The sequence below is a fragment of the Cydia splendana genome, chromosome 26 (assembly GCF_910591565.1).
Source record: "Cydia splendana chromosome 26, ilCydSple1.2, whole genome shotgun sequence".
Taxonomy (NCBI): domain Eukaryota; kingdom Metazoa; phylum Arthropoda; class Insecta; order Lepidoptera; family Tortricidae; genus Cydia; species Cydia splendana.
Genome location: NC_085985.1, coordinates 3613464 through 3641390, shown reverse-complemented (window position 1 = coordinate 3641390; position 27927 = coordinate 3613464). Strand labels below are relative to the sequence as shown.

General features: G+C 40.2%; 2 protein-coding genes across 2 annotated transcripts in view; one reads left to right on the top strand and one right to left on the bottom strand.

Annotated features, from left to right (window-relative positions):
* Positions 1-3049: 3049 nt before the first annotated feature.
* LOC134803296 (zinc finger imprinted 3-like) lies at positions 3050-13911 on the bottom strand. Its single transcript, XM_063776070.1, has 7 exons — positions 13638-13911; positions 13265-13382; positions 11813-12331; positions 10011-10234; positions 8941-9133; positions 4988-5198; positions 3050-3316 (listed from the first exon to the last, which is right to left on the bottom strand). Exons 1-7 carry the CDS (start codon positions 13773-13775, stop codon positions 3133-3135), a joined length of 1587 nt encoding a protein of 528 aa, XP_063632140.1. The 5' UTR covers positions 13776-13911; the 3' UTR covers positions 3050-3132.
* A 333-nt stretch (positions 13912-14244) lies between these two features.
* The window catches only part of LOC134803133 (zinc finger protein 26-like), a 28692-nt gene continuing 15009 nt past the window's right edge, over positions 14245-27927 (top strand). Inside the window, exons 1-7 of the mRNA XM_063775841.1 lie at positions 14245-14455; positions 14625-14736; positions 15016-15132; positions 15855-15940; positions 19210-19325; positions 24169-24278; positions 24834-24961. Coding sequence (XP_063631911.1) covers positions 14327-14455; positions 14625-14736; positions 15016-15132; positions 15855-15940; positions 19210-19325; positions 24169-24278; positions 24834-24961 — 798 coding nt within the window. The 5' untranslated portion in view covers positions 14245-14326. The remainder of the gene's footprint in view (positions 14456-14624; positions 14737-15015; positions 15133-15854; positions 15941-19209; positions 19326-24168; positions 24279-24833; positions 24962-27927) is intronic.

Below are 27927 nucleotides of genomic sequence, written 5' to 3'. Positions count from 1 at the left end.
TTGACACGCTCTTATTCTCTTAACAATAAAGTCGTGTCAAGATCATTTTGAACACCTCGCCCGCTTAGCAACTTCTGCTGCTGACTGTACTAAATGCTACGTTGAAGATGGTTGAAGGGAATTATTGGCATACAATTCTGATGGAAAAAAAGTAGTTTGCTTGACATTTAAACATATTTTTTTTATTTTATGTTACATATATTATTGTATTTGTCCGGTATTATCCTATTCGAGAATATCTAAATCGTGAATTAATAAGATCAACTAAGGTAAACGCCACTGGCGGCATATTCGCATATTTAAAAATTACCTACACTACATACATTATACAAGTTACAAATACAATTTAAACTATTCATACAAATTCTGACATACTTATAAATACTACTTAGCGTCACTTGTACCCTTAACCCGGGTTAACCGGTTAAATCTGAAGCTGCCATGGTTACCAGTACAATTTGACACTGGGTTAACGGGTTAACTGCTTAACCCCGGGTTAGTGGGATGGTGCAAATGGCTCTTAATATACTTATCTTAGAACTTCAACTTCTAAAACTGCCAAGGTTAAAGAACTACTCATCTGTTTTAGTTATTTTAGATTCTTTTACATTGACAGTCTATTCGATTTACTAGTCCCTTAAAATGACTTTCATCATAATAAAACTGAGATTCATTAAAAAAAAGGAACAAAAAGGAAATACACTTGAACTTTATCACAGAGGGTTCAAATCCAAATCACAACTTTGTAAGAATGAAGTTTTTTTTTCCACTCTAACATACAGCCGCGTCTCTTTCGTTCGACAATTTTACAAAATTTACAAGTGACAGAACATTACGTACAATAGTCACAACAAGGTTTAATGATAAAAAAAAGAATATACATACAAATGTACATGTTAAATGTTTGTTACATTCAAATTTTATTGCTAATATATTGCTTACCTTTTTATTAACACATTCATTGCCACTATGTGCTACGAGCGCTCGTAGCGCGTAGCCACGTCTTTGCCGTATGGTGCGCGTAGTCGCTACGAACAGTGTACCCGACTGTCGGGTTCTTGGCCCTTAATGTGTTAAGTTCCAATCATGTTGGCTTGAACAGTCGCCGTCAGATATATCGGACCGGCCGAGGCGTTCACAAATATCTGTACACGCCTCTATTGTCAAGGCGTTAGAGTGCGTGTTCAGATATTTTTGATCACCTCGGCCGCCCCGATATATCTGATGGCAACTGTACCAAGCGAAGCGAGAGAGATGCAGAGTTTTTAACTGATACATAAAAAAAAACAAAATGTCATTGATAGTAAAATAGTTATTTATTTTACAAGGGGGCAAAGTTGTTGTGTAAACAGAATTTGCCCCCGAGTGAAACACAAAATTTTTCACCACACCAAACCGAAGCAAATATTAAATAGAAAATATCAAACAAAATCAAATCCAAATAAATGTTATTAAATATTTATCATCCAAAATCATCATCTAAAAGTCAATTCTACCAGCAAACATATGAAAACAACTCAAAATTTGCATTTGATTACTTTGCCTCACATGTGAATAAAATGCAACTTTGCTATCAGTTTTTGAAGTGCAAAGTAAGCCTTTCCGAGCTGGTGTGGTGAAAATGTTATTGATAGTGTATAGTTTTTTTTTTAACACAAAAGGATGTATTGTATCTTAGGTTGGTATTCCACCTGTCCAATGAGGTTCGCCGGTCGAAGTATTTAGCAGATGGCTCGAGCGTAACTTGCTCTGTCAATCCCTAGAATTGTGTTTTTTTTTAAGGAATTGTATGCCCTGGATGCCAGCCCTATAAGCAAAATCTCATAGAAAAAGGGGCAAGCTATGATGGCGCCATCTATGCGAACCTTTGACAGTTGCCAACCCCATTTATTGACAAAGAAATCACCCTTAGTCCCTGTTGCTTTTATTTGCTTTCTATTCAGCTTCAGTTTTGCTTATCTTCTTCCTCGCGTTATCCCGGCATTTTGCCACGGCTCATGGGAGCCTGTGGTCCGCTTGACAACTAATCCCATGATTTGACGTAGGCACCAGTTTTTACGAAAGCGACTGCCATCTGACCTTCCAACCCAGAGGGTAAACTAGGCCTTATTGGGATTAGTCCGGTTTCCTCACGATGTTTTCCTTCACCGAAAAGCGACTGGTAAATATCAAATGATATTTCGTACATAAGTTCCGAAAAACTCATTGGTACGAGCCAGGGTTTGAACCCGCGACCTCCAGATTGCAAGTCGCACGCTCTTACCGCTAGGCCACCAGCGCTTCTTCAGTTTTGCTTATATTAATATGTATAGTTAGCAGCGATAGTTGCTAAGCGGGCGAGGTGTTCACAATGATCTTGCCGCGAATTGTTAAGAGAATAAGAGCGCGTCAAGGTAATTTTGAACACCTCGCCCGCTTAGCAACTATTGCTGCCGACTGTACTTACCTAACCTAATGTTTCCGTTCAAATCTTGAAGGTTATATTTATCGTATTCTACGTACATTAATAGGGGTGACAACTATGGCCAGTCCAGACGGTAACAATTTTTCGCCAATCTGATTAAATTGTCTGATCAAATCAGGTGGTGTGGACGTATACGCCAATTTGACCGCCGATTATGACCGATATTGCCGATAAAATGGAGGCGCGGACGCAAGATTACCAATTTGTGACGCTAGTATTCGCGGTTGGGCCATTTTATTTTAAATTTAGAGCGCTCATATATCACCATAAATCTAAAATTGGTGATTAAATTGGAGATTGGCGCCAATTTAATTTCTGATTAAATCGGTGGATTTGATCATGTCGTCTGGACTGACTTTTATTTAACGTCTAGAGATTTGTTTACTCGACCCAAAAGTTCACTGGTCATATGCTCTCTAGCCAGAGACACTGAATAGTTTATTTCTAAGACTAATTCGCATTAACAGGACTTTGGACTAATTAATTTCATATTTAAAAGTATTCTCAGAATCTACAACTCCGTTCCCTAGGATACAGAAGACCAGATGTATCCAGGATAGGCAAGGCGTCTAGACTGGTCTAGGGGTTCGTAGGTCTACAGGTGGACCTCCAGGTTTTGTCAACCCCTGGCCCAAGTACGTAACCATGGCAACGAATGTTACACCCATCTATAACTCGTTCCCCAGGACCCAGAAGGCCGAGTCCAGCGCATAGTCGGCGAAGTCGTTAAATTCTAACGTGTCCAGGATAGGCAGGGCGTCTAGAGACTGGTCTAATGGCTCGTGGGTCTTCAGGTGGGCATCCAGGTTCGCCTCGTTGGCGAACTTGGCGTCGCATTGGGTGCATGTGTGTCTGTGAAAAATTACAATATTCATTTGAAAATATATACAGGGTGTCCCAAACTTATGGGATATGAAGGGGAAGTACCTTAAATATCGTAGATAGTGTATTTTGCTCAAAGAAGACTTTATGTTATTTTTAAAAGTTAGTAATTCTTCATTCATAGATTTTCTAAAAATTACTTGCTTCGTCTGGGAATCGAACCGACTTAAATGTCAAAAAAAAAATCACCCTACTTTTATGATGCCAATCGAAAGAATAGCTAAAAACTAATAACTCTGCTTAAGTAACATTGTATTTTAAAAGAAAGGAACAACGTGAAATTAATCATTTTAATCAAATTAAAAACTTACATGAAACTGCCGTAGTCAATTAAGTGGGTATTTTTTTGTAAATTAATTAATTAATTGCTCAAAATGTGATCCCTCTTGTCTCACGCAAATCGCCAATCTTTTAATGAGTCCGGTGCCTGTTGATTTTCTTATCATATGGTGCAACTCAAAGAATAGTATAATCATTTTACGTTGTTCCTTTCTTTTAAAATACAATGTTACTTAAGCAGAGTTATTATTTTTTAGCTATTCTTTCGGTTGGCATCATAAAAGTAGGTTGATTTTTTTTTACATTTAAGTCGGTTCGATTCCCAGACGAAGCAAGTAATTTTTAGAAAATCTATGAATGCAGAATTACTAACTTTTAAAAATAACATTAAAGTCTTCTTTGAACAAAATACACTATCTACGATATTTAAGGTACTTCCCCTTCATGTCCCATAAGTTTGGGACACCCTGTATATCAATATATACTTTTTTTACGAGATGATTTTACTTATAATTTAAATATGGTCCCTAAAATAGTGTCTCTAATAGGTTGCAACCAGGCATGGTTTCTGGTCCTAATTTATTGAATTTATCAGGTAGAACTACTCATGTATAGTTCGTTTTTTTGGCATTAGAAAGAAGGTAAGCGATCTCATGTCTTTTAATTGAAAAACGCTTTTAAAAAATCAATAACTATTACTTATGAAAGCAAAATAATAAAAATGATCGTATTCAATTAGATTTATAATTGTTACATAATAAAATATTTGCCGTGACTTAAATTTAAAACTTGTTTTTCAATTAAAACACCCAACAAGATTGTTTACCTTTTTTCTAATGCGAAAAAAACGAACTATAAAGGGTACCTAAGTTTCTTTTTGTATAAGAAGATTTAACTTACTATATAAATATGCATCTTAAAATAAGGATTTATTAGTTGCAGCTCGAATAGTTCGAAGCGAGGGATGCCAAAAGTCTTGAACGGAACTAATTGAACCAATACCAAAATACAAAAGCATAAATATGAGAAACTCACCTGTTCTATACTCTGTATCTTTAGGTATTTAAATAAAAGTAAACAAACAATATGTACATTTTCGGGTAGTTATAACATTTATTGGTTAACCAACCAAATACAAAACCGCCTGGACGGTCACTGAACGACCTGACATAAACCTACATTATTTGATCGTGTAATGTCTTCACCTGTTACCCTCAACTGGCTTAAGGAGCCATTTGAGGGTAGATTTTGTTTACTTTCATTTAAATACCTAAAGATACAAACTATAGATTTAGAACGAACCTAAACAACAATATTTGCCGTAAATTAGATTGTAAGGCCACTTAACTACTAGAAACTCACCTATTATGTACATTGAGATGGAACTTGAGGGCCGTATTAAAGAAGAACTTCTTATTGCACACGGTGCACTGGTACTTCATCTCGCCGTCCCCGTGCTTGCTGGCGCGGTGCGCGTCCAGGTCGCGACGGCGCGCGAAGCTGTACGTGCAGTCCTGACACTTGTGCGGGCGGGACTCGAGGTGGATGGTGCGGATGTGCTTCGTTCTGTAGGCTGGAAAATAAAGATACATTAGGGGTTATCCATTTATTACGTCACACAAAATATCGATCCCCCCCCAGCCTTGTCATTTTTGATAGGAAAAATATACTGTTTATTGTATGGGACACGTGAATACGTTTGTTGTATGGACCCCCACTTAAATATTGATTTTTTTAATTCTGTTTTTAGTATCTGTTGGTATAGCGGCAACAGAAATACATCATCTGTGAAAATGTCAACTGTCTAGCTATCACGGATCATGAGATACAGCCTGGTGACAGACAGACGGACAGTCTTAATAAAAGGGTCCCGTTTTTACTCTTTGGGTACGAAGCCCCAAAAACTAAAGTTACTACTACCAATCTTCCCAATGAGTACCAGGATCACATAAATCAAAGGAGCTTACCAGCGAGCTTATAAGCGAATTTCTTGGCACAATACTGGCACTGGCACGGGTACTCCGTGACGGAGTCCCCGTGCGCGGCCTGCATGTGCCGCAGCCGTTTGAGGTAAGTTTTGAAACTCTACGGCTTCTAATATGACCAGGAAGGTATATATTAATCGGGAGCGAACTGTCACTTTTTTTGTCATACTAAATTGAACCTTATCACCGAGCCAGAAAGTTGTTCGTACCAGACTAGAGAAAACGGTCCACATGAGGTCCACACGGGAAAACCAGAGCCCCGTGTCTCACTCGCACATGTTGCCAATGTAAAAAAGATACCATTGTGGCAGTATTTATATCAATATACTACTGAAAGTAATTACCTTCATATACTATTTTAGTGCTATATTCCGATTACAGTTCTGATATCTTTTAAATAATTTGTTAATCATTATGATGTCAATATTATTAACTGATTAAACCAAGCATGTGCATAACAAAAAAAACATTAAATTGAATATGGTAGAAATTGTAGTAACTTCGGATATTAATTGGTATCCCCAACTTGATGACATATTTTTCGTGTACACACACACACACACGTGTACAATCAAGAAAATATTGTCAAACTCATTAGGGTGACTATAATATCGGTGCGATTTGGATCGGTCTTACAGAATTGTTATTACGTACTTAATGTAAAAATAAGTTTACCTAAATAGTATACTAATAAATAAATAAAGATATACTTATTCCGGCATGTTTAATTATTCGATTCATGTAATGAGAGCTATATAATTTCCAAAAATTAAATCCAAAGTCCTTAGACATTACAGACTCATATTTATACTTACTTACATAATATTTAATTACTGAAACGTTAATTCTAACTATTTATATATATGTAATCGATTCTACATAGGTTGGACACACATTTCCGTCAGTATACAAAGGCGGCAAATTTGAAAATTTTGTTGCAATCACAGATCTACGATGACGCTTACGCTTAAAGAATAGCTTAAGTATGCAAAAGGGAAGTCATCACGTATATGAACACACCATGAGTATGATATTGATAGTGATAGGTATTTTGTTAAGCATAAATAGTGTAAGATGCCGGTTTACACAGTTAAATGTAAGTTTTTATTTCGTTGTGTGCTAATATTTTATTATTTTAGTCAATACTTAAGATAATTTCGTGTATAAACATAAATTGTTATGCTACGCTAGGGCTTGACAAAATGACTGGTATCGATAACTAGTCGGTATAGTATTAATTGACCGAAGCGAAGCGAAGGTCTACGTTTTGACTCGGGCATTTTGCTTTCGTATGTCCGGATGTTCTCCTCTACAGGTCGCAATTCTTAACCGATTCTCGTGAAATTTTGTGACCGAATTTTATGACTAAATAAAATTTTTTTGTCAATCCGGTTTTTGGAATTTTTTAAAAATGGCGGAGTCGTGATACCTGGCGCCTAAACAAATAGTCGTATCGATATCATAAGACTTTTTTCTTTTTGAAACATGTTTACAGAGTTAATAGCAAAAAATGCAGAAAAAAATTATCGCTGGTTTAGGCGGTATTTAGATATTTAATTTTAACTAATTTTAATTTGAGAAGGAGTAGCTAAATTTCGTCAACCCATCTAAGAACTATTTGGCTCAGTTTGTAAACGTTCGCTTTTTCTGTTTGCACAGAGGGTCTGGGTTCGATCCCCAGTAATTGTATGCTGGGATATTATAACTTTTTGTATTTTTTTACACATAAATTTCGTATTGTTTTTCTTTAATTTACTATACACCGTGTTTTTATTGAATTCCGTTAACTTCGGGGTATAGTTAAGTACGTTTATAAGAACTAAATGGCATAGTAAATTTTCAAAAAAAAAAATTTTTTTTTGTTTTCTTTTTTGTTTTTTTTTTTTTGTTTAAAAAGTAATTAAATGTAGCATATAGCGTTGTTGTAACACGGGCATTACATTTAACTCAACCAAACAATTGAAATCTGTGACATATCAATGTCATTTCGTACATCAATCGACCGAGATTGTACTTAAGTTTAGTAGCAAATGTATGAACTCATTCTAAACACTAATCAATATGTAAGCCGGCCCTAAGGCAAGTGTACACGCTTGTAGAGGCCTTATAGTAAAAAAATAAATTATGGATTAAGTATCTCCGAAATGGACTTAATTAGAACATCGGTGTCTTTGAGAAAGTTACTTGATTTAAGCTCAGGAATGCACCCTTGAAATTAACGGAAATCAAAAAAAACACGGTGTATTTAAAGCTCTTAGCACCATGTTATTTCAAGCTCTGCTCGCGAGGTCTACAGCTCACAGAGCCACTAGTATTAAGTAATTTGCGATACAAGTGTTGAAAGTAGGAATCAAATTCGTAACGAGTGGTGATAAATTAAAATACTACCGAAGGTAGTGTTTTTAATCGACACGATTTGCGAATTACCTAGTTACGTAGTACAACGTTTTACCCCATCCTGGATATCTGTCTCGCTCTCTCTTATAGCTGTGTTTTTGATGTACGTACGGCGGACCACACCTTCCTCACAATCGACCATGATCGCGATTCAATACGCCCATCCCATCTGTAACAGCTTTTATAACGACTAGAAGCTGTTATAACGACTAAATTAAGTAAGGTTGTGTGAAGCGTTTTACAGGAGAGAAAAAAACTATATCCATCTCTTTTCTGGGACAATTATACTAGCATAGGGAAAATACAGTATGATTCTCTCTGATTATGTACGAATGAGAAAAGATCCTGGCCAAACTATACATTCCATCTTATGCTAATATCCCACATACATATGCCTTATGGTCACCCTAATTAGAAAGAGATGGAGGGCTCAGGTTTGATGTCTCATGTGGACACACTTTTTGGCCAGTGTACACTATCCCGTTTACTCTCTACGTCCGTGAATATGACCAATATGGCCATATATAACTTAAAAATATTGTATGAGAGCCTATAAGAACAACAACAAAACAAAACGGAAAATGGCCACAACGCAAAATGGCTTAAAAACTAAAGTTACTACTAACAATCTTTCCCATGAGTACCAGGATCACATAAATCAAAGAAGCTTACCGGCATAAGCGAACTTCTTGTCGTAATACTGGCACGGGTACTCCGTGACGGAGTTCCCGTGCGCGGCCTGCATGTGCCGCAGCCGTTTGAGGTACGTTTTGAAACGCTATGGCTTCAAATATGACCATACATAACTTCAAAATATTGTATGAAAGCCTATAAGAATGACTCCACAACGCACAATAGCTTAAAAAAAAACTAAAGTTACTACTACCAATCTTCCCAATGAGTACCAGGGTCACATAAATCAAAGGAGCTTACCGGCATAAGCGAACTTCTTGTCGCAATACTGGCAGGGGTACTCCGTGACGGAGTCCCCGTGCGCGGCCTGCATGTGCCGGAGCCGTTTGAGGTAAGTTTTGAAGCGCTCGCCGCACTGCGCGCACTTGTACGGGTCGACTTTGGTATGTACGCGCCACATGTGCGCGTTGCGGGTATTTACGTTGGTGAAAGTCTGAAAATTTAGAATTATGGTACTTACAAGTCGATTTAATAGTTAGGAGGGATTACGAGCCCCTATGCATATGTTTTCGTCTAGTCAGACCAGTTTTTGAGGTTCTCGTGTTTGTACAAAAATAATGTTTTAGTTTAAAAATCACTAATATTTAATGCTTATACTAATGTAGTTTAATTTTATGTGGTCATATTCTACAATAACTAAATCCAAATACAAGAAATACCGTATGTACTGATAGAAAAAATATAACGTTTTTTTTTTATTTGACAGGTAGGAATATAACAGATGTGAAAAGGGCTATTACTAGGGAAAGCAACAGGGCTCTGACAATGTACTGACAATTTTGTTTCGAGCCCATGCATGCAGCAGTGCTGTAGGAGAGGACAATATGATTTGGACAACGTTTTTTGAAAAGTACATTTTTTAAGCAATTAAAGTCTCATGCAATTTTATTATACGATCAAAATAAACTAGATTAAACATTACTATTATAGTTCCCATTACTGGGTCATTTTATAACACTTTAAACTCTCGCGTTTTGTACACATATTTATTCACACAAACGGGTGTACCGCGATATAATTTCATTGTATTTACCTTATATTCTGACGTTTCAGGTGAGTTGCACCAGTTGTGGTCACGGAAAGACAAAGACCATCGCTGGTGCAACTCAGCTGAAACGTCGGAATTTAAGGTAAATACAATGAAATTATATCGCGGTAGACCCGTTTGTGTAATGAAATATGGGTCATTTTATGTTCATGTGTAAAATTTATTAGAATAAACAAAATTTTTGTGTGGAATTAGACGAACTAATTTGCATCGGGGCTCGTATTATACATGGTGAACTGTCGTATAGTAGAGAAACACCAACCTTATCACAGTACTTGCAAGTGGGCGACTCCTCTTGGTTATGAGTCTGGTACACATGAGACCGCAGTCTCTGGTGACTGGCGAAGGCCATACCGCAGTCCCCACACTCGTGGTCTGGGTAGTGCGCATTCATGTGCACCCGTAGAGCCTTGTTCGTTTCAAACTGGGTGCTGCAGAGGGAGCACTTCGTTTGGCCTGGCTCGAGGGTGAATTTGGGCTTTTTGGCTGTAAGTATAATAAATAACTCTAAGGCATCAAGGGCTCTCAAGTCACAAGTCAATACAACAACAATAACTGGCCACTGTTTAGTAATTGGCCACCAAATGAATTCTATTCACCTATAAACAGAGTTCATTTTAGTATAAGGTTTCAATAACTGGCCAGCCTTCAATAACTAGCCGCCTTATACTAAAATGAATTCTGTTTATAGGTGAATAGAATTCATTTTTAGTTTAGGGTGGCCAATTACTGACAGTGGCCAGTTACTGGCGGATTACCCTAGTGCATAATCGTTTTCCATCGTATTCTCTCGGAAACGTTCGTATTTGTCACGCTACTTCAGTCAACCTCAGTACTTTTTGTGCCGAGACTGACTGAAATAGCAAGACACGTTCGTCCGTTTCCGTGAAAAAACGATGGAAAATAATGATTCACTACATCTGTACAGTAATATCCTTAGAGACTGGAGACGTCTTGTATGTCATTATCTGTACAAAACAGTCTGCCGATTTTTGCGGGGGAAGAGCACGGCAAATGGGTCAAATGTACGTAACGTATAAATAGCCATGTCAGATACACGTCAGTCCATACAAAAGTTTGCACAATTGTGCAAGTTCGGCAGAGGGGTAAGCTCTTAAAGGCGACTCCAGTTATTACAGGTAAATGCTCTAATGTAACATCAAATAGTGGTACGAATTAAAATATGTATAAACCCAGAAAAATGCCTTACTTCATTTTGAAAAAAAAAGCTGATTCGTTTCAAGCTGAATCGATTTTTATTAAACATAGCTAAGAACAATCGCAAGGAAATTCGCTTTCACGTAAAAAATATTTTTCCCTTTGACAACTTTTATCATGGCCACTAAAAAGCAAGCATGGCAAGAGACAAAAAGTTGATTCACCTTTATAACATAGCCAATTTCTTAATTTGGCAACACTACAGTTACTGTAGTACGGCAACACTGGGCAGCTACTGTAGCTGCCCAGTGTTGCCCTATTAGGAAATCGGTTCCCTACCCTTATTTTCTTGAATAAAAAATAGAATTGTCGGGTACTGGTTCCCTGTCGGTCGCTGATGCCACTACGTTATATTAGGGCTGATTTAGACGATGCAAGAACTCGCATGCGAGTTTCATACCATTGCGGATTTTGATCGGTCGGTTGAATTGGACGTAACCAACAGTCCGCAAAGTAACTAAAATCGCATGCGAGTTCGCGCGCCGTCTAAATCGGCCCAAGAACATGTTGAAATTCAACAATAGCATTTGCAAGCAGGGGCTAGTAGTACAGAGGTGCAAGTACCGGAGAGTCTCCAAAAGGTTGGGAAATTTCACGAAATGTAAAATTTTCCCAAAAGGAATTTCGTATTTTGGAAACTTTCTGACGGCACATCAGTAGTAATACTAAACGGTCGCAGTTGCAAGCAGAGGCTAGTACAGTCAGCAGCAGAAGTTGCTAAGCGGGCGAGGTGTTCAAAATTACCTTGACACGCTCTTATTTTCTTGACAATAAAGTCGCGTCAAGGTCATTTTGAGCACCTCGCCCGCTTAGCAACTTCTGCTACTGACTGTACATAAACCTTACCATTTTTAACTTTCTTTGGCTTTTTATTTTTCTCCTCTTGAACTTGATGAGTACCTGGTGCATTGATCACATTCCCTTCTATGGTTATTATTTTCTTGCAAGCCTTCTCTACATCTTTGACAATATTTTCTAAGTTATTAGGTTTCTCAGGATCATCTTTGACAATATTATCTAAGTTAGGTTTCTCAGCATCAGTTTCTACAGTTTCTTTCTTTTTCTTAGACTTACTTGGCTTCTTGCTTTCAATATTATTAGGTAAGTTTTCTTTAACGACTTCATTTTTCCGTTTAGTTTTTTTCACTTTCTTCTCCGCCACACTCTTAGTGATTATGACGTCATTCTCTAAATCAATCATATAAGTGTCCGGTTGGTTTGTTTCTTTATTCTCGTTGATTTTGTCTAAAGTGTAAGATATCTGGCCAGTTTCGGGGTTGAGAACTGACTTGATGTCGTAGTCATTTTCAAATGTATGTGCTAAATATTCAACCTTGGAATATTCCGGTTCTTCTGCAACAGCATCTAGAACAACATTTATAAAAAATGTAGAGTTGAAGTTAATGTTATAAAGTGTTACTATAGTTCGTTTTTTTATCATTAGAAAAAGACTACACGATCTTGACATCACTTTTAAAATTTTTGGCAAAAATTTCATTTTTGGTACAAACTTTTATCGCTGACTGTACTTTTTTTACGACAGACAACTAATACTCATCAAGACAATTCTAAAAACCCCTAACACAATTAGATTGCGTTGTTTCATCACAGAGTTCCTATGGCCACCTCCTGTCTCCATCATCAGATCAGCTCGATGCGATGGTACCATAATATTGCATTGTCATCCGATTTATACATGCATGCAAAATTTCAGCTCAATCGGGAACCAGGAAGTGGATCAAATTTAACTTGCAAGATTTGATTACAGACAGACAGACAACGGTCAGCTGAAACTAAATAAAAGCTTGTAATTAATTACGCTTTTTTTTAATCTAGAAAGTAACTAGTACTTATGAAAGCAAAAGAATGTAAATAATCATATATGATTCATAATTGATACATATTTGCCGTGACTTATTTTTCAAAAGTGTTTTTCAATAAAAAGACATGTCAAGATTGTTTACCTTTTTTCTAATGCTAAAAAAATGAACTATACTACTGGCACTATAGTTGTTCAAACAATATATAGTGCCATTTTTACTATCAATTAAAGGCATTGTCACACCTTACTTCATTCAGTTGTCCTAATAGGATACTTAATTTCTAAACATAATACACTAAGATCCACTTGCACCATTTACTAACCCGGGGTTAACTGGTTAAACCTGGGGTTACCATGGTTAACAGTTCAACCCCGGGTTAGTGGGATGGCGCTTAGTCATTTAGGATACAGAATTAAGTAGGGGGTATCAGGCCTTCAGCACAACTGAGAATTTATTGAAAAAAATATACACTCACGTTGTAAAACAACCAACTTGTTCACTGCTTGTATTATATCATTTTTGAATGTATATGCCCTTCTTAATTTAATGCTGCAATCAGTGCACATTGAATAGAGACCTGAGTCCTGCCCAATCTGAAAAAAAAAAATCATACCAATAAAACATGAGGTCATTGTCCATTCATTAAAAAAAACATGATAAACTTATGGTTTATGGAACAGGCAGACTCTGACTACAACTTACAATATAGTAAAAACATTTTTTTTAACCTAACAGCAGAAACATTTTGGGATATGGATATGAGTGTGAATTGCAAAAAGCTGACACACCTACAACCCTAACGCTGTAATAACAAAAGAGATACAATTTGTAGTGAAATTTTCAATTACCTCAACGCTGAAACAGTTTTTAATGACTTCAACGTACAATTCCTCTTTGTCATTGCAGATGTTATAAGTGGTGAAGATGTTCAAGTTGCCGCCGGTTTTTGAGCAAACAAAACAATTTTCTTCCGCTTCAGAAGACATTATTGCTATAAGAAATATATTACAAACACCTCCTTATTCGCCTCTCACTTATTGTACAAATAAGACTGTATTTTCCATTATTTTATATCGTACACCGCTTCAACCCTTTTTTTATTTATTGTATCGCGGATACGGATAGCGTTCCATCGGGAAGAAATGTCAATGTCACGGCTGTCAATTTTTTTTTTATAGCATAGACTATCTAAATGCTCTATAAAGTATGGTATACATAACATTTTTGCAGTAAAAAAGAAATTATAATGTTAAATGTTTTAAACTTATATTAATGCTGTTATAAACACTAGTTACATTAAAACACCATTACATAGTGTCCAAGCTATAGCTCATAATTTAATTCATGAGTTCAAGAGTTGTGCAGATAAAGCATTTATAATTTTGTGAATGTGTAATGAGCCTAAATTCTCAAAGAACTCGCATCCAGGCCATAGTTGCTACATTAAAAAAGAAAAACCGACCGTCTTTTGTCAAAACAAATTCAAATCAATTTTCAGACATGGCCTTTTTTGTTTGCTGATAAATTATTACAAAACATGGAGGAGCCCGACTTTGTAGGTTGCGTTAGTTGCATGAGCACTACCGATTTATACGACCTATTTGCTGCTTATTCCGATAATGTGGAAACTTATGCAAAAATGTTAGAAACCTGCTTCGACTTGAAGGTAACAATTTATTTTTAAATCTTTATTTCAAGTTTATTTTGATCTCAAGTCATACAACATGTATACATGTTGCTGTTTTAAACATAAACATAATATTTCACGATTAATACTATAGTCATTCCAGAATAGGACTTAAGTTTAAAGTTGTAAGATATCAATTTGTTTTTAGGTGTTGAATATATCTAAATATATTTGTGCAGTATGTTCTCAAAAGTTGGAAGAAGCAGTAGTTTTCAAAGAACAGACTTTAAAGAACATTTCCATGTTGCAGACTATAAAAGGTAAAAAAAAAATTAATATTTTAAATAAAAACTAGTAACTCTTTGCAAAGGTTTTGGTACTAAGTTCCAAGTTTTATAGTTTAAATATGACTGTATCAGCCACAAGTATAATGGTTGATCAACATAATTACTTGGATTAGGTATCAATTTTTAAAAGCCAAAAATACTTTAATTTTCACCAAGACTTTGCTTGTAATAGGTATTTTCGGTTTTAATAAAATATTAATAAAGTCCAGAACAAGTCTTAGAATACCATTAGCAAAATGTATATTTTCTCAGATGAGGAATACCTAGATGAGTCGATACTAGAAGAGGCAGACGCGCCCGAGGAGGCGGAGTCTCAGGAAACAGCCTCTGGGAAAAACTTGGAGGCCGGCGATGAAAATGAAATGGATGGTAAAATAATAGAGATAGACCAATAAAAGTCTGTCAACTATTTTGATAGCACACGCAGTGCAAGTGTTATTTTAAATGCCAATCTTCTATGAAGTTATGATGTATAAATAACACTTGCACTGCATGTGCTATCAAAATAGTTGCAGACTTTTATTGGTCTATCTCTATTCGTATTGACAATTATGTAAACTGAAAAGCAATTTAGTAAAATGTGTTTTTTATTTTATATTTTGTCTAATACAACTGAACAATCAAGTATTTTATTTTTGTGAAATTTGACTTTATCGAGTCCTGTGGAATATTAGTTCTTAGATAATTAAAAGTCGCCATTCACCTGAAAAACCCCTGTTAGTAACAGTACTCGTCAGTCAAAAACATACCAGGCATAGGTACAAGAAAAGGTCTCTGACAAGTTGGACTACAAATCGATCTGTTGGATTCGGCCAAACACACACATTGTCTGTATGACGAGTTATATAGATCTTTGGAGGAGCCTTAGTTCCAGCAGTGAGCGTCTTTTAACTGATAAGATATTAATGATAATTTTTCTTGAGAAATAATTTATCAACCACAGAAAATTTAAATTATGCTACCTATGAGTAATTGGAATTTCCCACTGGTGTGCATAAATAAGTATTTGTTAAATATATTTTTCTCTTATCCCTGCTCGTCCATTCCCACTCTACCCAGTCCTCCCCCCCTCACCCCCTTTTACCCCGCAGGAGAGCTAGACGAGCAATACGCCATCCAAGCCCTGGACGAGACCACGTGCATCTACTGCGATCTGACGCTGGCTGATGCTGCCGAGGTAACTGTTGCACCACTACCCAGTCCTTCCCCTAACCCCTCTACCCCCGCAGGAGAGCTAGACAAGCAGTACGTCATCCAAGCCCTGGACGAGACCACGTGCATCTACTGCGATCTGACGCTGTCTGATGCCGCCGAGGTAACTGTTGCACCACTCTACCCAGTCCTCCCCCTTCACCCCTTCGCCCCCCGCAAGAGAGCTAGACGAGCAATACGCCATCCAAGCCCTGGACGAGACCACGTGCATCTACTGCGATCTGACGCTGTCTGATGCTGCCGAGGTAACTGTTGTACCACTCTACCCAGTCCTCCCCCTCACCTACCTGCCCCCCCGCAGGAAAGCTAGACGAGCAATACGCCATCCAAGCCCTGGACGAGACCACGTGCATCTACTGCGATCTGACGCTGGCTGATGCTGCCGAGGTAACTGTTGCACCACTACCCAGTCCTCCCCCTCACCCCTCTACCCCCGCAGGAGAGCTAGACAAGCAGTACGCCATCCAAGCCCTGGACGAGACCACGTGCATCTACTGCGATCTGACGCTGTCTGATGCCGCCGAGGTAACTGTTGCACCACTCTACCCAGTCCTCCCCCTTCACCCCTTCGCCCCCCGCAAGAGAGCTAGACGAGCAATACGCCATCCAAGCCCTGGACGAGACCACGTGCATCTACTGCGATCTGACGCTGTCTGATGCTGCCGAGGTAACTGTTGTACCACTCTACCCAGTCCTCCCCCTCACCTACCTGCCCCCCCGCAGGAAAGCTAGACGAGCAATAATCCATCCAAGCCCTGGACGAGACCACGTGCATCTACTGCGATCTGACGCTGGCTGATGCTGCCGAGGTAACTGTTCCATCCTCACTCTACCTAGTCCTCCCCCCTTCCCCCCTCGCCCCCCGCAGGAGAGCTAGACGAGCAGGACGCCATCCAAGCCCTGGACGAGACCACGTGCATCTACTGCGACCTGACGCTGTCTGATGCTGCCGAGGTAACTGTTCCATCCCCACTCTACCCAGTCATCCCCCCTCACCACCCCGCCCCCCGCAGGAGAGCTAGACGAGCAGTACGCCATCCAAGCCCTGGACGAGACCACGTGCATCTACTGCGACCTGACGCTGTCTGATGCTGCCGAGGTAACTGTTCCATCCCCACTCTACCCAGTCATCCCCCCTCACCTCCCCGCCCCCCGCAGGAGAGCTAGACGAGCAGTACGCCATCCAAGCCCTGGACGAGACCACGTGCATCTACTGCGACCTGACGCTGTCTGATGCTGCCGAGGTAACTGTTCCATCCCCACTCTACCCAGTCATCCCCCCTCACCTCCCCGCCCCCCGCAGGAGAGCTAGACGAGCAGTACGCCATCCAAGCCCTGGACGAGACCACGTGCATCTACTGCGACCTGACGCTGTCTGATGCTGCCGAGGTAACTGTTCCATCCCCACTCTACCCAGTCATCCCCCCTCACCTCCCCGCCCCCCACAGGAGAGCTAGACGAGCAGTACGCCATCCAAGCCCTGGACGAGACCACGTGCATCTACTGCGACCTGACGCTGTCTGATGCTGCCGAGGTAACTGTTCCATCCCCACTCTACCCAGTCATCCCCCCTCACCTCCCCGCCCCCCACAGGAGAGCTAGACGAGCAGTACGCCATCCAAGCCCTGGACGAGACCACGTGCATCTACTGCGACCTGACGCTGTCTGATGCTGCCGAGGTAACTGTTCCATCCCCACTCTACCCAGTCATCCCCCCTCACCTCCCCGCCCCCCGCAGCTAGACGAGCAGTACGCCATCCAAGCCCTGGACGAGACCACGTGCATCTACTGCGACCTGACGCTGTCTGATGCTGCCGAGGTAACTGTTCCATCCCCATTCTACCCAGTCATCCCCCCTCACCTCCCCGCCCCCCGCAGGAGAGCTAGACGAGCAGTACGCCATCCAAGCCCTGCGATCTGACGCTTTCTGTAGTACGTGATATGTAGGTACTTAAAAAAATTATAAGTAAATCTAAATTCGTAAATTATTTTTACACCACACTATAGTTCGTTTTGTTAGCATTAGGAAAGAACTTTAAAGAAGGTAAGCGATCTTGACATGTCTTTTAATTGATAAACGCTTTTTAATAATCAGTAACTATTACTTATGAAAGCAGAAGAATATAAATGATCATATTAGATTCATAATTGTTACATATTTGCCGTAACTTATTTTTAAAATGTGTTTTTCAATTAAAAGACACATCAAGATTGTTTACCTTATTTCTAATGCTAAAAAAACGAACTATAGCTCGTAAAGGCTCTCTTTACTCTTCAGAAATTGATGAGAAAATATTATTTATTCTCAAGAGTGGCAAAACAATTAGATGCGAATTTTTAGTTGTACCTATCCTTGTGTTTTCTGATAGAATTGACTTTATAACTGATGATTATGAATGGGAAATATTGAATTACGTTCATCTTGAATTCATTACAGTTACAGTTAATATTTTCATCGCGTTGGTGGAATGAAAAATTCTGTCTGCCTGGCCACGACATTGCGCGACTGGCTTCGGCTAAGGCGAAAACCATAGGTGGGAACGAAAGGCCCGATCACTGTGTCTCGCTCCAATCTATGGTTGTCGCCTTAGCCGAAGCAAAGACATATGTAACTTCGTATAAGATGAATAAACTCTAAGGAAAAAACGTGCCTTGGAAATCAAGAAAAAGTCATTCTCGGATAGATGGCGCACACACCTTTGGCCTATGCTCGGCTAGATGGCGTGACCACACCGTTTCATATTTAACAATTTTAACACATAGATATCAGTGAATGAACATGGGTCAAAATGATATAAAAATAATAAAATCATTTATCCATATATATACATTTTTTGATAATTTTATACGTTTTCATTTTGAGTTTTAGTCGTGTGTCGATAGATGGCAGTAAATTTACTGGGACTACAAAATTTACTATGCCAGGACCCCTCTATACTATCTATTCTCTTTGGCCGAAGCCAGTCGCGCAATGTGGTGTGTATCATTCGGTAGCAAAGTTTGTTGAACCCTCGTGCCATGAAACCCGTCGCAACGCTCATGAGTACACTTTATTAACCACTTGACGAGCTTAGCCGCTTCGATCGTTCAATTTATAATTTATTTAGCTTACTCGGGTATATTAGCACGAGGAGTTAACAAGTTTGCTTCTTTGTATTTTAACAAATAAGGTAACTATTGTTACGCTTGTTCTTCTAAAATATCATCGCTCTAAGTTCTGTCTTTCCTGGGCAGGTGGAAGAGCACGTTCGCTTGGTACACGGGCTGGAGCCCCGCACGGGGCTCCGACTACAAGAGTGCAACATGTGCGGCGCCACGCTCACACACGACGTGCTCGACCACATCAACAGGTGTTGTATTCTGTACACCACCAGGCGTGGCTCACTCCGCGATTTCGTCGCGTCGCTACAAGTACATGCGGCCCACACCAATTTTGATGTCTAACAGTAATAGTTGCCGCGCACCGCTACGGAACGGACGCCTGCTTGCGCTCGCGCCACCTTGCGGTCATATCTGTTGTAATAGACGCGTTTTGTTAGAGAGTGCAGAAGCACCTAGTACTATTATTTATTTTGTACACCTAACAGCTATCGGGGCCGCTCAGCATTAAGTTCGTCACGGCGAAGTAATCCTCCACATTCGCAGGACTTCGCGGTAGTTTCACGTATGTTCGCGCTGTTCGGGAAGGTTTAGCCACAGTGTAAAAAGTAACAGTGGACCGACGCCTTTGATGTTTGCGTAAATGCCGACACCGCACAAGAACACAGTAGGGTTGTCACAGACTTTTATATATACAACTGCCCAAAAACGGAGGGTAAATAAATAAGACACGCTAGCCCGGTAAGTAGTACCAAAGACATATGTAACTTCGTATAAGACGAATAAAGTCTAAGGAAAAAACGTGCCTCGCAATTCAAGTAAAAGTCATTCTCGAATAGATGCCGCACACACCTTTAGCCTATCCTCGGCTAGATGGCGTGACGACACCGTTTCATATTTAACAATTTTAACACATAGATATCAGTGAATGAACATGGATCACAATGATATAAAAATAATAAAATCATTTATCCATATATACCTATAAATTTTTTGATAACTTTATACGTTTTCATTTTGAGTTTTAGTCGTGTGTCGATAGATGGCAGTAAATTTACAGTGACTACAAAATTTACAATGACAGGACCCCTCTATACTATCTATTATTTTTGGTAGTACTAACAATGGCGATGTATGCAGCTCGGGTGCGCGCGACCCACCTTCGCCCCTCGCACCCCGCACGAATGCCCTGTCTAGACGGCTTCGTCGAATGATTGTATTGTTTTATAGACTGTTGTTTAGCCGTGTTAATAAGTAGTGTCTCTTTGTAATTTGCTTTTTGAATGTTTAATAAAGGACAAAACAAACCTAGTATAGTGTGTAGCTTTCAAATAGAGCTCGACGGCTAATCCTATTGTCTATTGTTAACTAAAACCGCTCGTGCCACGTGCCACAACCACCTGCATAAAAAATACGTACTTCGGTTACTGAGTGCCGGCGAGTCGAACGCTACAAAACCAGTCTAAAATGTGTCATCGAGATGCGTAACAAAGGCGCGTTATCGGAGAGCGCACCTACACTGGTTTTATGAGCGTTGGACTAGCCCGCGCTCAGGTGCCAAATAGAATAATTAAGACCCTTTTTTGCAGGTAAGTAGCACGTGCGGTTTTACTTAACAATAGACAATAGGATTAGCCGTCGAGCTCTATTTGAAAGCTACACACTATACCACAGAATAAATAATAGTACAAAAACACAGTACTCTGGTACAAAAAGGAAACTTCCTACAAAACCGAAGTTTGACAGCGGTTCAGGGTCGAATCATGTTGTCCCTTTCTAATATATGGCACTATCCATTTCGGCTATTTAGGGTTGTCAAAATTCAAGCCATTATCTTTGTGGTCGTTCACGCAAAGGGACGTCAAGTTGTGCCATCCCTAATAATTGCTCGGAGCAATGCTGAGCCGAACGGAGCCGAGTTTGCCCGAAGTGAGGAGTTTCGCAGCCCTGCTAGTACACGTATTACTAGTTGTAGATTATTAGATCGATAGACAGGATAGCAAGCTGAAGTGGCAATGGGCAGGCCACATTGCACGCAGAGAAGATGGCCGATGGGGTCGAAAAGTGCTCGAGCAGGCGTGGCTCACTCCGCGATTTCGTCGCTTTGCTACAGGTAACTAAAAGTACATCCGTTCGGCCCCAATTTTGGGGTTTGCCATAAGCCGCGCGTGGCGCTGTTGCCACCTAGCGGCCATATCTGTGCTGATCGTAACAGACGCGTTTTGTTAGAGAGTTAGTCTTCTGTACAGCTTGGCAAAAAAGAGTAGAAATTAAAAAGTGGCAACACTGTAGTGTCGTCCCGTTTTCTTATATGGATTGGTTTGAAAGGGACGACACTACAGTGTTGCCACTTTTTAATTTCTACTCTTTTTTGCCAAGCTGTACCTAGTACTATTATTTATTCTGTGGCTCGAGTGGAGACCACGGACTAGCGAGCGCAGCGTAGGACGTCCACCCACAATATGGACAGACGACCTTGTTAAGGCCGCCGGAGGACGCTGGATGCGGGTCGCTTGCAACCGGTACGAATGGAGGTCCAAGGGGGAGGCCTATGTTCAGCAGTGGACGTCTTATGGCTGAGATGATGATGAGACAGGATAGACTGATAGCCTCCTAAGGCCCAATGTCCTACCTAAAGTACTTATTCAGTTCGATTAAATTTAAATCATATTTAATTGGAACAGAGTCGCGTTTGTTTTGTTTCGTTCAATTTACAAACAAAACTAAAATCAACTCTGTTGTTTAGTTATACGCACTGCCGCGTTGCGACGGAGAGTCGTATGTTAGTGCTAGCCCTTCTGCCTCGTTTAGACTGATGCGAACGAACTAGCTGTTTGTTACTTCCAACAGTTTTATTTCTATTGTGTTTAACTTACCCACATATCTAACTATAAGAAAAGTCATGTTATAATATAATAATTAGATAATTAATGTAAACAACGACAAGGGGAATCATGTTCCACCGTGATACAGTTTTTACTAGTACGGGGATCAGATGACGCTCACTCAATGTTTCATTGCATTTACCTTAAAAACTTATGTGTAAGTACAAGTTATTTACAATGTTAACTTTACCTTGTATCATTCATTACTTGTAAGCAGTTGTGAGCTATCATTTAGCTAAATAAAGTTTTTGTTTTTTACTAAAGGTTCACATATCTGTGGCAAATTATGGTAGTAGAAGAGCCGGCCGCAAATTTTCTAACCGACTTGATACCACGATGAAATGCACAATGGTTTCCCATAAAAGTGATGCTAAGACCGAATTCGATAGTCTGCCACGGCGGAACTTGCCGAAAGTACGAAAAAGAAGGCCACTTCCGGTGCGAAAAAAGGGGGCTGATTTAACCCATCTGATACCGAAATAATAGTTATGGCAGCAGTTAGAAATTTACATGTAGACACAGAAAAGCGAAGTCTGCCAGTATTTTTTTTTGCCGGAAGTGCTTGGCAGACGCTCTCAAAGGTGGCCACCAGGATCCCTAATTTAACCCATCTGATACCACCATGAAACCAATTCCAGTCGGTAGGTATGAACCCTCATGTCAGGAATATATAAGTCTGCCAAGGCTTTTCCTGCCGAAACACCTTGGCAGACGAGATTATGTGAGCAAGGTAACCATTGGTTACCCTACACTAACCCATCTGATACCACCATGAAACCAATTCCAGTCGGTAGGTATGAACCCCCATTTTAGGAATATATAAATCTGCCATGGTTTTTCCTGCCGAAACACCTTGGCAGACGAGATTATAAGCAAGATGACCATCGGTTACCGTACACTAACCCATCTGATACCACGATGAAACCAATTCCAGTCGGTAGGTATGAACCCTCATTTCAGGAATATATAAGTCTGCCAGGGCTTTTCCTACCGAAACACCTTGGCAGACGAGATTATGTTAGCAAGGTGTACATCAGTTACCCTACATCAACCCATCTGATACCACCATGAAACCAATTCCAGTCGGTAGGTATGAACCCTCATTTCAGGAATATATAAGTCTGCCAAGGCAAGGTCTTACCCATCTGATACCTTGTTTGACAAGTCCAGTCTGCCAAGTCAAGTCTGCCAAGGCCTTGGCAGACTTATATATTTCTGAAATGTGGGTTCATATTGGGCTGGAATTGGTTTCATGTAACTGATGTACATCTTGGTAACATAATCTCGTCTTCCAAGGTGTTTCGGCAGGAAAGGCTTTGGCAGACTTATATATTCCTGAAATGAGGGTTCATACCTGCCGACTGGAATTGGTTTCATGGTGGTATCAGATGGGTTAGTGTACGGTAACTGATGTACACCTTGCTAACATAATCTCGTCTGCCAAGGTGTTTCGGCAGGAAAACCCCTGGCAGACTTCTATATTCCTGAAATGAGTGTTCATACCTACCGACTGGAATTGGTTTCATCGTGGTATCAGATGGGTTAGTGTACGGTAACCGATGGTCATCTTGCTTATAATCTCGTCTGCCAAGGTGTTTCGGCAGGAAAAACCATGGCAGACTTATATATTCCTAAAATGGGGGTTTATACCTACCGACTGGAATTGGTTTCATGGTGGTATCAGATGGGTTAGTGTAGGGTAACCGATGGTTACCTTGCTCACATAATCTCATCTGCCAAGGTGTTTCGGCAGGAAAAGCCTTGGCAGACTTATATATTCCTGACATGAGGGTTCATACCTACCGACTGGAATTGGTTTCATGGTGGTATCAGATGGGTTAAATTAGGGGTCCCGGTGGCCACCTTTGAGAGCGTCTGCCAAGCACTTCCGGCAAACAAAATACTGGCAGATTTCGCTTTTCTGTGCCTACATGTAAATTTCTAACTGCTGCCATAACTATTATTTCGGTATCAGATGGGTTAAACCAGCCCCCTTTTTTCGCACCGGAAGTGGCCTTCTTTTTCGTACTTTCGGCAAGTTCCGCCGTGGCAGACTATCGAATTCGGACTTAGCATCACTTTTATGGGAAACCATTGTGCATTTCATCGTGGTATCAAGTCGGTTAGAAAATTTGCGGCCGGCTCTTCTACTATGGGTTTTTTCCTTGGACTGGGCCTTAGGAGGATAGTGATATTTTTTTTCTTGCAGATGCCACGGAGCTAGTTCGGGAGACAGTCGCCGCTACCCGTGCCACTTTTGCGATAACGTGTATACTAGTAGGAAAGCCTGCTACACACACCTTCGGATGAAACACGGTTGTGAGTGTTCGATAGTTTACAGCTATAAGATTGCCTTTCCACTGATGGAGGATTGGGAGGAAGACGTGCGGTAATCCACCATTAGCATTGGCTGTAAATGTTGTAATCCACATCTCTTCTCCGCTCCGCTGGATACACAAACCGGGCGTTAACGCTCCGTAGCGTATCGTAGTCATCTCTATCACTCTTCCCCATTAGTGCGACAGTGACAGTTGCGTTTCGTTCGCTACGGAGCGTTAACGATTGCACGTTTTCTACGCAACCTGGAAAAGACAGCCTTAAGGCCTCCTACTAACGAGCGCTTTTTCAACGCGCGTTAAAAAAAGCGCTAGAATCTGTCCGCACTCTAAATTCGATTTAACGACCAAGGCTTAAAGTCGAAAATCCAACAACGCTTGATAAGTCATTCAAACGCTTTTTTAACGCGCGTTGTAAAAGCGCCCGTGGGAATGAGACCTTGATGCTTTGTTTCTCGACGTTAAAGTACAAATACTTAAATAGCAAATTGACAATAAGCCAACATTCTAAAGGATATAATTTTGATTGTTTATTCAGTAAAACTGAGCAACGACCAAACACCTAAGTACACGCCCCGCGAACGCAAGAAATGCCACATCTGCGATCGCGACTTCAGCCAGAAGCAGATCCTGAATAAGCATCTGTGGAAGGTGCATGGCTACGAGGTAAGAGCGGGAGGCAGCTATCTGTTAGAGTGAGATGTAATACCTAAAACTCAGCAACATTGCCCAAGAAATGCCACATCTGCGATCGCGACTTCAGCCAGAAGCAGTTCCTGAATAAGCATCTGTGGAAGGTGCATGGCTACGAGGTAAGAGCGGGAGGCAGCTACCTGTTAGAGTGAGACGTAATAAAACTGAGCAACGACCAAACACCTAAGTACACGCCTCGCGAACGCAAGAAAATGCCACATCTGCGATCGCGACTTCAGTCAGAAGCAGATCTTGAATAAGCATCTGTGGAAGGTGCATGGCTACGAGGTAAGAGCGGGAGGCAGCTATCTGTTAGAGTGAGATGTAATACCTAAAACTCAGCAACATTCCCCAAGAAATGCCACATCTGCGATAGCGACTTCAGTCAGAAGCAGATCCTGAATAAGCATCTGTGGAAGGTGCATGGCTACGAGGTAAGAGCGGGAGGCAGCTACCTGTTAGAGTGAGACGTAATAAAACTGAGCAACGACCAAACACCTAAGTACACGCCTCGCGAACGCAAGAAAATGCCACATCTGCGATCGCGACTTCAGTCAGAAGCAGATCTTGAATAAGCATCTGTGGAAGGTGCATGGCTACGAGGTAAGAGCGGGAGGCAGCTATCTGTTAGAGTGAGATGTAATACCTAAAACTCAGCAACATTCCCCAAGAAATGCCACATCTGCGATAGCGACTTCAGTCAGAAGCAGATCCTGAATAAGCATCTGTGGAAGGTGCATGGCTACGAGGTAAGAGTGGGAGGCGGCTACCTGTTAGAGTGAGACATAATAAAACTGAGCAACCACCAAACACCTAAGTACACGCCTCGCGAACGCAAGAAAATGCCACATCTGCGATCGCGACTTCAGCCAGAAGCAGATCCTGAATAAGCATGTAATATGGCGATTGTCCACTTTTAGTGTTTAGCAGTAACGCTTTGGTTTACTGCGACATAAACGCGTATTGCTTGTGTCAGCGCAACCTAACGTGTATATATAGGCAGGCATTTAGAGAATATACGTTCTTATACTATCACACATAAGGTGTTTGACTTCTACTCCCATCACCCGCTCGAAACCATAAACAACAAGTACTATATCTTGTTATTTGATGGCGACCCAGACCAGCGAACCAACGAACTAATACTCAAGAAAGAAGAAAGAAGAAAGAATCTACCAAGACTACAACCCAGATAACCAATCACACTTTCAACGCAAGAATCCACGCAGTCAGAACCAACCACCATTAAGAACCAAGAAAAAAGAAGAACCACCCAACATCAAAAAACGGAAACCAAGTTAAGAAGAGAAATCAAGAAGAGCGAAGATCGAAGAGCGTTGTCCAGGGTTTCCCGGCTCGCAAACCAAGAGGTGTCCAGGGTAATCCCGGCCCACCATAATCATCGGAAGCAGAGCCAGCCAGCCATATGAAGCGTCAAGCGAGTGCCACGTGGAGGTGCCAGCTCGCCAGGCCGCGCCAACAGCTGCCAAGAATGCCGGTCGCGAACTCGCACCGGACCGGACGAAGACGAAGCCGAGGACGGCCAGCCACGCAGCAATAGGATGTAAATCCTACGTGTAATTTAGTATTTTATTTAATTTTCTCTAAAAGCCAGCATTTTTTTCCAATTCAGTAGCAGTCATATTTAAATCATTCATAATTATTAAAGGTTGTCGCTAAACTCAATTTCGTTTCGAGCATAAATAATTTTCATAAGAAGTCATAATATAATATAAAAATTAAAAGTGTCGAATAGTGTCCTCAATTATGTATGTTGCACTTTGCAGCGCGTGCCACACGTTGTGCGCACGTCGACAGAAAACTTAACTAGGCCGCGAGACTTTGCCGCGAGTTAGAATATTTTAATAAGCGATGAATGAAATTTGATACATCGCATAACGATTAAGTAATAAACAACTCAATTCAATAAAATTATTTAATTGTTTTTGAGTAATGATTAATACTTTAGCTACGTGTCGGACTGATCACCTGATATACAGCGAAAGTTTGATTTATTAAATTTTTTTTTTTTAATTTTGGAAGTTAAATAAGTGTTTATTTTATAAAAAAACCTTACAGTACGGTACAAGTTTGAGAAGTTTTAAGGAGTTTAATAGGCACATTCGTACAATGTGACCTTATAGCTAGAGCACTAGTCCTTCTTGATCATAGTGTGATATACAGTATCCTCCGTGAAAGTTGTAGGAGACTTTTAAGTCTTAATGTATTTGTGTCTCTAGGTACAGGCAGAGCCGTACAGCCTCGCCTGATATGCCGCTATTATTGTGTTTTAGGGTGACCATGCCCTCGGGTAGCCAATCCCGCGTGTAGTTATAAAGTTCGGGTACGCCCGGGAGCGTAGCCCATGATGTATTGATTATAGGGTGACCATGCCCTGGGTAACCATTCCCATTAATTATGTTAGGAGCTTAGGACTCCGTCTTAATACGGCATTAGTTATTTTTATTACGAGATTTATAGGGTACCGTAACTATAAACAGCGAGAGTGAATATTTTAAAGTCAAATACCAAATGTTTTTAAATGTTTTAAAGTTGAATAGTAAATGTTTTAAAGATGAAGAGTAGGTAAATGTTTTTAAAGAACGAGATTTATATTTTATGAGAAAAGGAAGTAAATTAATATTTTAACGTTTGAGAGATGACAACATTTTAAGTGAAGATAATATTTTCTTATTAAAAGATAACGATATTTTTTTACAAGGACTACGACATTAATACGACACATAAAGTCAAGCTAAATAAAGATTGTTTGCATTATACCTATATAATTTATTAACATTTTTTTTTATTGATTTCAGAAAAAATTGTAAACAAGTAACATGCGTTTAAATTTTTTCTTCTGCCACCCCGGCGGTGAGAGGAACTTTCGGGGGAGGTGTAATATGGCGATTGTCCACTTTTAGTGTTTAGCAGTAACG